General features: G+C 34.9%; 1 protein-coding gene across 6 annotated transcripts in view; it reads right to left on the bottom strand.

Moving 5' to 3' along the window:
• The window catches only part of LOC106884151 (nidogen-like), a 200,882-nt gene that overhangs the window by 4,371 nt on the left and 183,447 nt on the right, over positions 1 to 13,064 (bottom strand). For all 6 annotated transcript variants that reach the window (XM_089365423.1, XM_089365422.1, XM_089365427.1 and 3 more), the window contains 4 exons: positions 10,833 to 11,001; positions 5,217 to 5,374; positions 4,038 to 4,170; positions 1,036 to 1,154 (listed from right to left, as the gene is read on the bottom strand). In XM_089365423.1, coding sequence (XP_089221549.1) covers positions 1,036 to 1,154; positions 4,038 to 4,170; positions 5,217 to 5,374; positions 10,833 to 11,001 — 579 coding nt within the window. The remainder of the gene's footprint in view (positions 1 to 1,035; positions 1,155 to 4,037; positions 4,171 to 5,216; positions 5,375 to 10,832; positions 11,002 to 13,064) is intronic.

Here is a 13,064-nt window from a genome sequence, read left to right on the forward strand (position 1 = left end):
TAAGCATATTTTCTACCGTAGCATAGGCAGGTCACCCAAAGCCTTATTAATGAAATTTGGTAATCAGAGACTGTGTAAAAGCCTATCAAAGAGACTATTCCTGATTTTGGATGGTTGACAACCTGATACTTGGTGTAAATGTTACCATCTGGCTTTGGCTGTCTGTAGAGGAATCACTTTGTTTCAGATATTTTAGTCAGGTTTCTAGTTTGGTGATCACTTCCCCCTTTCTTTCCTTCTTTACTTCCACCAGTTTGGAGGCTCTGAGCAAGATCATAGAATCATGGGTATAACCATGGGTACAATTGTTCTTCTTATCATGTAACCATAAAAAAAAAGGCTGACACACCATCATGTATATCTACACATGTATAAACATATAGACACTCAAACAGATGTACAGCCATACATACACACACATGCATATATGTGTGTGTGTGTGTATGCATGTGTGTATGCGTGTGTGTGTGCACGTGTGTGTGTATACATATATATGGTACGGGGAGTGCATGTGAGTGGATCGACAGAGAGAGAGAGAGAGAGAGAGAGAGAAAGGAGAGGATAAAAGATCTATATGTATGAATTGTGTTACGTATCTAAACATTATTTTACAAATATATACATATAACTGTATATTACATCCTCTTTCTCTCTCATCCTTTTTTCAGTATCTATATATATATATATATATATATATGTATGTATGTATATGTGCTTGATTTTTGCATATATATGCACACATACATAACTATATCTATCAGGCACATACCTGAATCTGTTGTAATGTGTGTACTCGATAAAGTACCTTAAAATGTGACTGTATATATGTGTGGGATTGTGTGTGTGTGTGCACGTGTGTGTGTGTGTGTGTGCACGTGTGTGTATGTGTGTGTGCACGTGTGTGTGTGTGTGTGTGTGTGTGTGTGTGCATTCGTGTGGATGTGATGTGCTAGTTTTTGGACATAGATAAATGTGTTCATTTGACCAACCAAACATCAGAATTAATTAGTCAATAAAACTTGTACAATTACTCACTTCGGGGACAGGTATCAGTTATAGTTGTGATGCCATACATTTTCCCATGACCTCCGGTTGGTGGACTTAAAGGTTCACTTGGTTTATTGGCATTCCACTTTATGTTAGATATAGTTGACCTAAAAAAATTCATAGAAATCAATTACACAATTCAACCATGATAAGACATTTTTTTTCTCAGCAACATTATGTTCATGAAAATGCTTTTCTTCTTATTTTTTTTTCATTTTTTTTTTTGTCTTCTTTAATATAATGTGGATGCTGACCCTGAAATTATTGCCTGTTACAGATTTGTAGATTTTAAGATTAAATATAATATTTGAGTATATGATGTGTGTGTGTGTGTGTAGTATTTGATTTATGTGTAAGAATGTACATGATGTGTTCTTAAAGTAGAGGCAGTATATTGCAGAGAAGCATCTTCAATGTGTTTTATGAGTCTGCTATACAAAAATACCTAAAAAATACCTAAATATTTTCCCAGCTTTGTTGAAAGAAACATAAATGGAACTTTGGAAGGCTGAGAGATTTTGAAATTTGTAGACAGACAATAAACTATAAATGCAGTAAAATTCTTTGATAATACACTGGTAAAAGAGCAGACTATTCAAATATTTAAAGTCATCAAAGCAAACTCTCCAGTGCAAATACATTTTCAAACAACTACAAAATATTCCGTTTCATTTTTCTATAAAAGTAGTTTTTACATATTTTGAAGATAGTTTTCCGTGAGAGACAGGAGAGAGTATAAAAGAGAATATTGTTCATCGCATTAAATGGTGTGAAAATATTCCTTTGAGTTACAAGTCAAAAACAAATTGTTTCTGCATATACGTCACAACATTTCAAAGATGACAAAGCCATTAAGAATCTGTTTGAATCTGTTTCAATTTCCATAAATAATGTCACACTGCTTTTGGAACAACAGTTACGACTGCATTTATGAGTAACAGATTTTTCAATATATATGCAAACAATTTTTGTCATGTAAATGTCATATTTTTTTTAACCATTAAACTTAACAAAGGCATCATATCACTTCTATGTGATTTCAATTTGAGAACTTCAAAATATACCTGATGATCACATAGTAAAAGTCAAACACAATTGTGCTATTTTAATATATCATTTCATGTATAAACTCAGTGTTTAACAACTTTTCAAAACTTAATATAATTATGTTTTAATACTAATGATGTCCCAACATTTCATTATTTGAAGAACTGAAAGCAATTTTTTAAACCAATTTGTTTTCTGATTTATTTATTAACTGGAATGATAAATGAATCTTTTTAATAGTATCCTCAAGTATGTGCATGTATTGTTAAATAGGTTGCATAACATATATGAACATATGGATTACTAAATTCTGTACTGATATATGCGACATATATATATATATATATAGTAACCATATGTGAACAAGGCTAATTTAATTGTTCCTCCATTGATTGGAAAATATGATGGACGATCGCAATTGATTTTTGAATCTTACAAGATTCTCACCACAAGCATCAATTTGACCAATCCCAGAGAAACAAATACTGTAAGTACAGAAAAATTGGAGCTACTAATTTGCATACCATAAGCATTAAAACTTTATCGATATGTGTAGTCATACTCTAAAAGAATTTTGGAGTAATAATAGCTGAGGACAATAAGCAGTTTTTATGGTATCTCTTCAGTTAATTGTAATCATGTTCTGTTTGTCAGTTACTATACAGAACAGATCATCATAAAAGAATAAGTGTTAAACTTTGTCCAACAAGAAAATTACTTGTTACTCCATAGAATAAATGAATTAAACAGATAAATCTATTGCTCTGAAATAATCTGAAGTTTAAATCTTTAACAGAAGTCATGCAAAACTCACAATTTTAATCCAACTAAAACAGTTTTAATGTTAAAGGAAACATAATTATGTCTAAATTATGACCCTTTGGTTCAATATAAGAGTTATAAATCCAAAATTGATGGTTATATTTTCTTACACTGAGTACGTGATGCTCAAGAAGTGCTTCCATAAATTGAAACCGTTTTACTTCCCTAATGTACTTTGGAAAGACAAAAAACATTATCACATTTTGTTTTATGTCATTCCTGTAAAAGAATTATTGTTGAGTGCACCCAAAATTCTGACAGAGCAGAATATGGTAAAAATATGTCACTCAAAATACATTAATGATGCTTCCCAGGCATCACATCTAACCTTTTGTTTTTGGAAGAATGTTATTGACTCATAAGTTTTTTAGACCTTGATAAATTTATAGTAAAACATAGTTGAAATTTATAGTAAAACAAAAGACAAAGACAGGTGTATGGACAACATGCAAGTGTATTAGTTTGACGCTCAGGAAAAATGAAAAAGTCTTTTACATTTCAAGCCTACGCTCTTCGACAGAAAGGAATAAGAGAAAATAAACAGAGAGAGAATGAAAAAAACTTGTAGATTTCAGCAGTCCAGCATGACAAATGATGTCAAATAAATTCTACATATTTGGTTGGTTATTTTTCATTTAAGAGTTAGAACGTAGTTAAAAGATAGTTTAAATTAGAATGAGATAAATAATGTGTCTTAATTTGTTGCATGAAATATTAATACAAGAATTTTCAACATTGTACCACTTGTCAAATAATTTGTTTTCATTTTCTCATTTACAAAAAAAAAAAAAAAAAACAGGAAGAAAGAAAGAATGAAAGAAAAAACCCTGCAAATAACTAGTATGTATAGGTTTCAAATCTTGGTTCAAGGCTAGTAATTTTACAGGAGAGGAAATTCGATTACATTGACCCCAGTGTCCAACTGGTACTTATTTTGCTGATCCCGAAAGGAAGAAAAATGAAGTCAGTCACTGCAGAATTTGAACTCAGAACATAAAGACAGATGATAAGCATTTTGCCCAGCATGCTAACGATTCTGCCAGCTCACCACTTTAAATAATTAATACATATTAAAATTTGCTATGAGTTGTTCCAATAAACCAATTAATATTAACACTTACTTGGTCCAATCTGTCCAGTAGATGTTATTATCAGAAAATACCATATCAAAGATTCCAAACTCATGTCCTTGCACTTTGTATAAGACACGTCTTCCAACACCATTGAAGTGAACACACTCAATTTTGGATAAAGCTAAAATAAAATAGGTAAATGTGACATTCTAATGAAGTAGAATGAATGATATATTTTAATTTTATATTTTATAATTATGCATCTATATAAAAATGTTTAATGATCACTCTTGTATTAATCAGGGATATTTGAATGGTTAAAATTTGAAGCAACAGATGAATGACAAGAGTTTACAAATTAATACATTTTGGCACACAATTAATAGATAAATATACAAACAGAAACACAGTTGTGACTATGGTACTTCAATGGTACTTTAAACAAATGACCTTAATGATGAACGTTCAACAAATTCCATTATATAAGGCATCAGCTAAATAGTGTAAGTATGGCATGGAGTAATACTGATAGCTAAAAAAAATATTCTCCATGATATATGCTGACTAGCATTTATATGGTTTGTCTTGTATAGTTTCAGTCAACAATTTTATGTGGAGAGACATGAAAAAAAATTGGTTGATTTCCAAAACTTTAGCCCTTTCCTGACAATGATCATGTCAATGGAAACAATTGATGAAATTCTTGAAATTGCAAAACTTGCATGTTCTTTGAATCATAACAGATTTAGGAATTTCAAATATTAGATTTGAATTTAATTTCATTTAGTTTTTTCTTTATGGAATCTCAGCTGCATTTCTGCATTTGGCTTGAAATCATAGGGTTGAGAGTTCAATTCCTGGTGATGCATTGTGTCCTTGAGCAAGACACTTTATTTCACATGGCTCCAGTCCACTCAGCTGGCAAAAATAAGCAGTACCTGTATTTAAAGGGGTCAGCCTTGTCACACTGTGTCACGCTGAATCTCCCTGAGAACAACGATAAGGGTACATGTGTCTGTGGAGTACTCAGCCACTTGCATGTTTATCTCACAAGCAAGTTGTTCCGGTTGATCAGATCAGCTGGAACCCTCATTGTCGCAAGCAACAGAGTGTACCAGTTTACTGCTCTGGTGTCTGATATCTTTTCATATATTAATTCATTTATATTTCCTCTGATTGTTGACCCAATCAGAGGGAAATGAACAATGTGGTTTTAAAAGAACCTACCTTTATCTCCCCAGCATAACTGGTTGGTAAGAAGATCTAAAGTAATGGCATTTGGTAATTTTAGATCATCATGAACAAATAGTTGTCTATCAGAGCCATCCATATTAGCTTTTTCAATTCTTGGGTTATCATGCATCCAATCTACCCAATACAAAATCCTGAAAGAGAAAAATGTACACAGAATAAGTAATAGTTTATTTATATTTACTTACACATACACAAAGTGGCAAAACACTGTTCGGAGAAAAGTGGGCGATTGATAAGCAATGACGAACTTGAGAAAAACTAAAAGATTTTTTACTAAGATTGTTCTTACTGTCATTGTTGCTGTTGCTATTACCATTAACACCATTCTTCTTTTATTCTTGTGCTTATTCTTTCCATGTAACACCAGAAATGGCCTGACAACTACTTTGGTCTCAAATGACACATTCTGTTTTGCAGCAAACAAAAGAGATTTTTCACATACCACACAGACTTTTATCACCCATTTTGTCATCTAATGTCATACATCAAAAAAATATATGAAGATGTCGATGGTTTTCAACAACAAACATCAAGAAATATTGGAAGACAAATTCAGAAATATTTGAAAAATTTTACAATTCTATAGCATAGTGGATAAAGATGTGAGTTAATGCAGTGCAGTCACCTAGGTTCTGAGTTCAATCCCAGCCAGGCACTATGGTGAATCACAAGATACTTGAAGAAGACTGGAGTGTACACACCCAAAACATAGTGTAAGCAACAATAAAAATGAGGATACCACTCCGACTAATAAGTAATACATAAAATCTGGGGTTCAGTAGTAGTAGCAAATGAGAGGGTCACTGAGGATTTAAATAACTCTAGTGCTTTTAAGTGGAGGCACATGGCCTAGTGGTTAGGGCAGCGGACTTGCAATTGAGGGATCGTAGGTTCGAATCTCAGACCAGGTGGTGTGTGTGTTTATGAGCAAAACACCTGAGCTCCACACAGCCCTGCAGAAGGTAATGGCAAACTTTTGCTGACTCTTTCACCACTACTTTCCCTCACTCTTTCCTCCTGCATCTAGCAGCTCACCTGTGATAGACCGGCGTCCCAAATGATTGTATAGTATGAAACTGTTATGAAGTTTAGGCTTTGATGAAAACAATTCGGGCATTCATCTCAAAGCATGGAAAGTGAATGTGATGATGATGATGACAATAATGGTGGTGACAAAAATAATGATGATGATGTTTTAAAAAAATTGCAACTTTTCTCTAATTTTATATAGTGCAGTAAGCTGAGTCAACAAGGAAGCCTTTTTATAGTTATTTGACAGATAATGGTCAGGAACCAAGTTTTTCTTGAATCACACCCTTCTGTCTTAAAAAAAAAATGGGAGGATACATTAAACAAAGTGGCTTTAGATATATAAAAATAGACTGGATGGTCACACCTGGAACACTTTTTATTGTACATGTGCTCGGCCATTGATAATATGGGTCAAAACAACATGGACAGCAAGCAAATATGAAACTGTAAACCTACCTGGAAAAGGTAAGATGAGAGGAACAGGAAGAAGAGAAGAAAAACAGGAAGAAAACAGGAAAGAGAAATTAAATAATTTTGTGTGTGTGTGTGTGTGTGTGTGTGTGTGTGTTTATGTGTGTGTGTGTGTGAGTATGTTTATATGTGTGTGTGTGTGTGTGTGTGTGACTGAAGAAGACCAAGCAAGTTATGAGTAGTTGCGAGGTCAAATTTCAGTGTGCTGGCTCTCACAGATGATAAATGACAAAGTTATCCAAGTCATGCCAGCATGGAAAATATGCAGGTTAAAATGCTGTTCATGATAATGATGATGTTTATATTGATGAACCATTAAGTGAGTGACATTAACTAACATAAAAGACTGAAGACAAAGGAAGTTTGAATAGTACTTGAGCATTAAAGGCACCATCCTTTAATGTATGTTAAAGAGATGGCAGCATTGATATGGTCACATGATGTAAATGGTTTATAGCCATTTAAAAATTAACAATGATCTATGGAAGCTTGTAATTTCTCTACTCATGTTATTAGTGTCATACATCAAACAATCCACAGTTTTCTCTTACCTCATACCTGTTATCAATGCAATGTATATATATATATATATATATATATATATATATATATATATATAGCAATGAATAAAGGAAAAATACTTTTACAAAACATTTCAAGAGCAACTAGTGGACTGTCAAAATATAAAAAATCAAGGTTTCCAATATTCAAAAACGCCATTATTACTAATATAGGCACTGAAGTTCCACATGACCAACCCGTTTAAAAAGTACTTTTGAATCGTTGGGCAACTCTCTGTGCTTGAGGAGACCTATTGAGTCAAGTAAAATCAAAATCAAAATCAAAATTGGAAATTGTAGTTGTGGCCAATGCCAGTGCCATCTGACTGGCTCCTGTGCTGGTGACACGCAATAAGCACCATTCACGCGTGAGTCGGTGCCAGTGCCACCTGACTGGCTCCCTGTGCAAGTGGCACATAACAAGCACCATCCGAATGTGGTCAATGCCAACCACCCCCACCCTGACTGGCTCCTGTGCCAGTAGCATGTAAAAAACACCATCTGAACGTAGCCGATGCCAGTGCCACCTGACTGGCTCCCATGTCGGTGGCACGTAAAAGCACCCACTACACTCTCAGAGTGGTTGGCATTAGGAAGGGCATCCAGCTGTAGAAACACTGCCAAATCAGATTGGAGCCTGGTGCAGCCTTCTGACTTAACAGTCCTCAGTCAAACCGTCCAACCCATGCCAGCATGGAAAACGGACGTATGATGATGATGATGATGATGATGAAGTGACCTACCATAATCATTAATTTAGACAATGCACTACATGCATTCTTCTATAATTCAAAAAACATTCAAAAGACACACTCCACCAAAACAACATAAAAATACATCTCCTACTCCTTTATCCTATTATGTTTATATTTTCCATTTTGTGGTTTACTTTTCAATGTCTAATCCACACAGAATGACATCCTCTAACATACTGAAGTGATATTTACAAACACAGCATGAACCTTTTTTACACAATGCACTACAACACAAATGGCCTATAAAACACCTTTAACCTTTTAGCATTTAAACTGGCCATATCCAGTCCAAATATTCTATCTGTTCTTTGTTCAAACTGGCCAAATCTGGCTTCTCATGCATATCCTACAATGTCATTCTGAAAAATAAACAATCACATCATCGACTTCACAAAGCTACAAGATAATATATGATTAATTCGAAACAATGTGAATAAATAAGTACAACATTTGGCAGAGTAATCTGAATGCTAAAGGGTTAAAAAGACTAAAAATGCTATCATTTCACATGACATTCATGTGAAGTTAGTTCAAACATTTTTGTAACAACAAACAAAAATTCTTTAAATCCCTAAATATACTCAGACAAGGCAGGACAGGTCAAGACGAGACTAAAAAGCATCATAACATACATAATGAGGAACGGATGAAACAAACAAGAATGAAGGCCTTATAACATATGAAGACAGAACAGATCAAAAGAGAAGGACTCCTAATATATATATAAAGACAGAACAGACCAAAATAGAGAGGAAGATTCATAATAAATCATGCCAGGCCAAACCTATGAGAAGGCCTCATAGTAAACATCAAGCAGATCAAACTAGTGGTGGCCTCGTAACATATGAAATCACACAGCCAGTGCACACGTACCACAAACAACACTCAATTATTCATAGGACACTACAATATACCAAATATACAAGCATGCAAAATGAAAACTAACAACATAAAAATACATCAATACGATAATTATGTACCCCAACCCCCACCAATTTTTCCAGCAGCTCACAAACTCCAGTTACAAAAAAATAACACCTTTCCAAACACCATCCAAATATGCCAAAAAAAAAAAGAAAAGAAAACAGGAAACAGACAAGAGGTGATGCAATAAATCGCAACCTAGTCCCTCCCTTTCTATCCTAAATAATGCATACCAACACATCCACATATTTCACCAAACTACACCTTATTCCCAATCATTAATTCCTGTTCTGCTCACAAATCTATCAAAATCACATGGCAAACAATCCCCTACTTTTCTCATGTCACATGTATATCATCATCATCATCATCACAATCATATCACAAAACAAAGCAAGAATATTTTCTCAAACTCCAAAAGAGCATAGTGGATGAGCAGGGAACAAATTCAAGACTTGGATTTTTCAATAATATAATTCAAGATAAGTCCAGAATATACATCTGTTGTGTGGAAGTAGAACACCCCTATTGGTTGGCTCCTAATGGACTGTGCCACAATATAAATGGACATACACAGAGAGCCTTCATCAGAGTAAAGCCGAGAGTTGTATATTGTCAAGGGTTATTACCAATATCTTGAGTAGAACGATTTGCAAGGGCATCATTATTATTATTATTATTATTATCCTGTTATATCGTATGTCAAATGTGCAATACAACATCCAACATGGCAACATGAAAAAATTCAACCACAGTTACGTAAAAGAAATAGCTAACCTGATAAAAACTGAAACCAATTCTTAGCACAATATCTCTGCTAGAAATAGCAACTAATTCACCTTCTAAACACAGCTTACCGTCTTTCTAAAAAACTCTGGGATACATCGGATAATTTAATCCTAGGTATGTTTGAAGGATTGGCCATGGCTGGAATACCTCTGGTCAATGCTCAGTCATTTGGGGCTAAATAACAACAGTGCAGTGTACGAACAGCCATGCTACATGGCAGTGAAACATGGGCCGTGACTACTGAGGACATGCGTAGGCTTGAAAGAAATGAAGCCAGTATGCTCCGATGGATGTGTAATGTCAGTGTGCATACTCGACAGAGTGTAAGTACCTTGAGAGAAAAGCTGAACATAAGAAGCATCAGTTGTGGTGTGCAAGAGAGACGATTGCACTGGTATGGTCACTTGGCGAGAATGGATGAGGATAGCTGTGTGAAAAAGTGCCACACCCTAGCGGTTGAGGGAACCTGTGGAAGAGGTAGACCCAGGAAGACATGGGATGAGGTGGGGAAGCACGACCTTCTAACATTAGACCCCACGACCCCACCGAGGCAATGACTTGTGACTGAGACCTTTGGAAATATGCTGTGTGAGAAGACCCGGCAAGACAAGTGAGACCATAACCCGTGGCCTTTACCAGGGGTGTAGTTAGCCCACTTATGTGTACCTTTCCTTCATTGGACACTAAACTTGGCTTGCGAATACCTGTTCAGGCAAGTGAAATTGAAATTGATCCAAATTTGACGACTGGCACTCATACCAACGTTCCTTCATTGGACACTAAACTCTGCTTGCAAAGACCTGTTGGGGCAAGTGTATTCAAAATTGAACCAAATTCGATGACTGGAACCCGTGCCAGTGGAGCACTATCAGCACCATACGAGTGTGATCATTGCCAGAACAGCTGTCTGACTTCCATGCCAGTGGCACATAAAAAGCACCATTTGAGCGTGATCGTTACTAGCATCACCTTACTGGTACTTGTGCCAGTGACATGTGAAAAAACATTCAAGCGACCTACATAACAACTGAAAAAAAAAAAAAGCAGAAAAGACTCACCCTCGGATTGGATCCACAACAATTCCTCTTGGGTTGCTTATTTTTGTGTTAAAGAGAGTTTTCCTGTGAGTACCATCTAATTTAGTTACTTCCACACTCTTTTTCCTGGAATCAGTCCAGTACATATTCCTTGATATCCAGTCAATGGCAATGCCTTCAGATTTCACATCTAAAATGATAAAGTATTATTTCCAATATTGAACTAAAGTCAAAATATTATCAGTGTTTGCTGTGTTTAAACTAATAAAATCCATCATAAATTATCTTTAGTTTTACAATTTTTTAAATTCCTAAACAGGTATTAAAGCTCATATATTCAATACAAATATTTACATGCTAATTTACAAATTATTGAAAAGAACTTGATATATAACTTTACACAAAGAGAATAGCAACTGCCTTACAAACAGAGTATACTCATACACTTATAACTTAAAACAAATTTTATGCAAATCCGATTGATATTTTATTTTGATTGTTCTTTAACATAAACTGCAGTGAAAACCTCAAATTTAATCAAACAACTACATGCATTTGATAAATCTACAAATATTTCTAAGCCAGGTGACTGTTATTCCATGCTTTTGCCATTAGCACACAAAATTTTACTAGATTGTATGTGGCAATATCTACTTTGTATCATGTATATGTATATATATATATATATATATGTACTTTTAGAGGCTAGGAATTTTGCCTATTGATAATGAGGAAAAAAACATTATTAATTTTGATAATGACATTAATAATGCCCAGATAATAATCAGAAAAGGAAAACTCAGATAAACAACTTCATATTATAAGAGGGCAATGTTTATATATGGACTTATTCATTACTTTCTGGTTTCAAATCCCACCCAAATCAACTTTGCTTTTCACTCTTCCAGGGTCAGTAAAATACCAGTAAAACACAAGAGTCGATTCATATTCCTACACTCTCAGAGTGGTTGGCATTAGGAAGGGCGTCCAGTTGTAGAATCTTTGCCAGATCAGATTGGAGTCCAGTACTGCATTCTGGCTTGCCAGTCCTCAGTCAAACCATCGAACCCATGCCAGCATGGAAAATGGACATTAAATGATGATGATGGTAACATATGTATATATATATATATATATATATATATATATATATATATATATATATATGTGTGTGTGTGTGTGTGTGTGTGTGTGTGTATAGAGTAACATGAAATTAACCAAAGTAGTCATCTGGGCTCTATGTTAGCATCACACATATTTTGGTAAACCATTTTAACATCTACTTTTAGCATCTAATTCTGTCAGCACAAAATCATATTGATTTCTCTCTCTCTCTCCCTCTCTCTCTCCCCTCTCTCTCTCTCTCTCTCTCTCTCTCTCTCTCTCTCTCTCTCTCTATATATATATATATATATATATATATATATATATATATATCTGTTTTGTTTTTTTAGTAATTAGAGCAGAGACAGCTTACATGACGTTTGCAGGTTGATGCCTTTTTGGAAATAGAAACAGAAAGTGGATTGTAGAGTTCTGAGCAGGATGGCATGAACCAAGAGCTTAGGGTTGATTATGAAGTAGGGATGGTCAACTGCTTGTTAGCTGCATTTGTCATCATCAACGTCATCATCTAACGTCCATTTATCATGCTGGCAAGGGTTGGATGGTTTGATAGAGCTGGAAAGTCAGATAATTTCACCAGACTGCATCGTCTTCTTTGGTGTGGTTTCTATGCCAGGATCAACCACTTAACAGAGCGTACTGGGTGATTTTTATGTGGTATTAATAGCAGTAAGGTCACCTCAAATAAATGGGAGTAGTATCGAGAGAGATGACTTTGTGCCAGATGAAGGATTGCAGTGTGAGCAGGGGAGGTAGGGGCAGAAATAGGGAAATACTTCAACTGTTTGATTACATTTTATTCTTTGTTAAGGGTCAGTCTTGGGACAGTGGCCATGCTGCAACACTGATTTCAAGGTTTTGTCAAGTCTGCTGACCTTGGCACTAATTTCAATCTTATATTTATTTCGCTAATTTCCAACATCACTGGTGTCAAGTTGTATCAGCCTTTGCCTTTCCCTTGGATAAGATCAGTGGTATGGAGAGGGGAGGCTGATATGCATGGGCGACTGCTGGTCTTCCATGAAAACAACTTTGCACGGACTTGTACATCAGAGGGAAATTTTCTAGGTGCAATCCCATGGTCATTCATGATCAAAGGGGGTCTTTGATATATATATATATATATAT

This window comes from Octopus bimaculoides, chromosome Z (genome assembly GCF_046866305.1).
Source record: "Octopus bimaculoides isolate indiv1 chromosome Z, ASM4686630v1, whole genome shotgun sequence".
Lineage (NCBI taxonomy): Eukaryota > Metazoa > Mollusca > Cephalopoda > Octopoda > Octopodidae > Octopus > Octopus bimaculoides.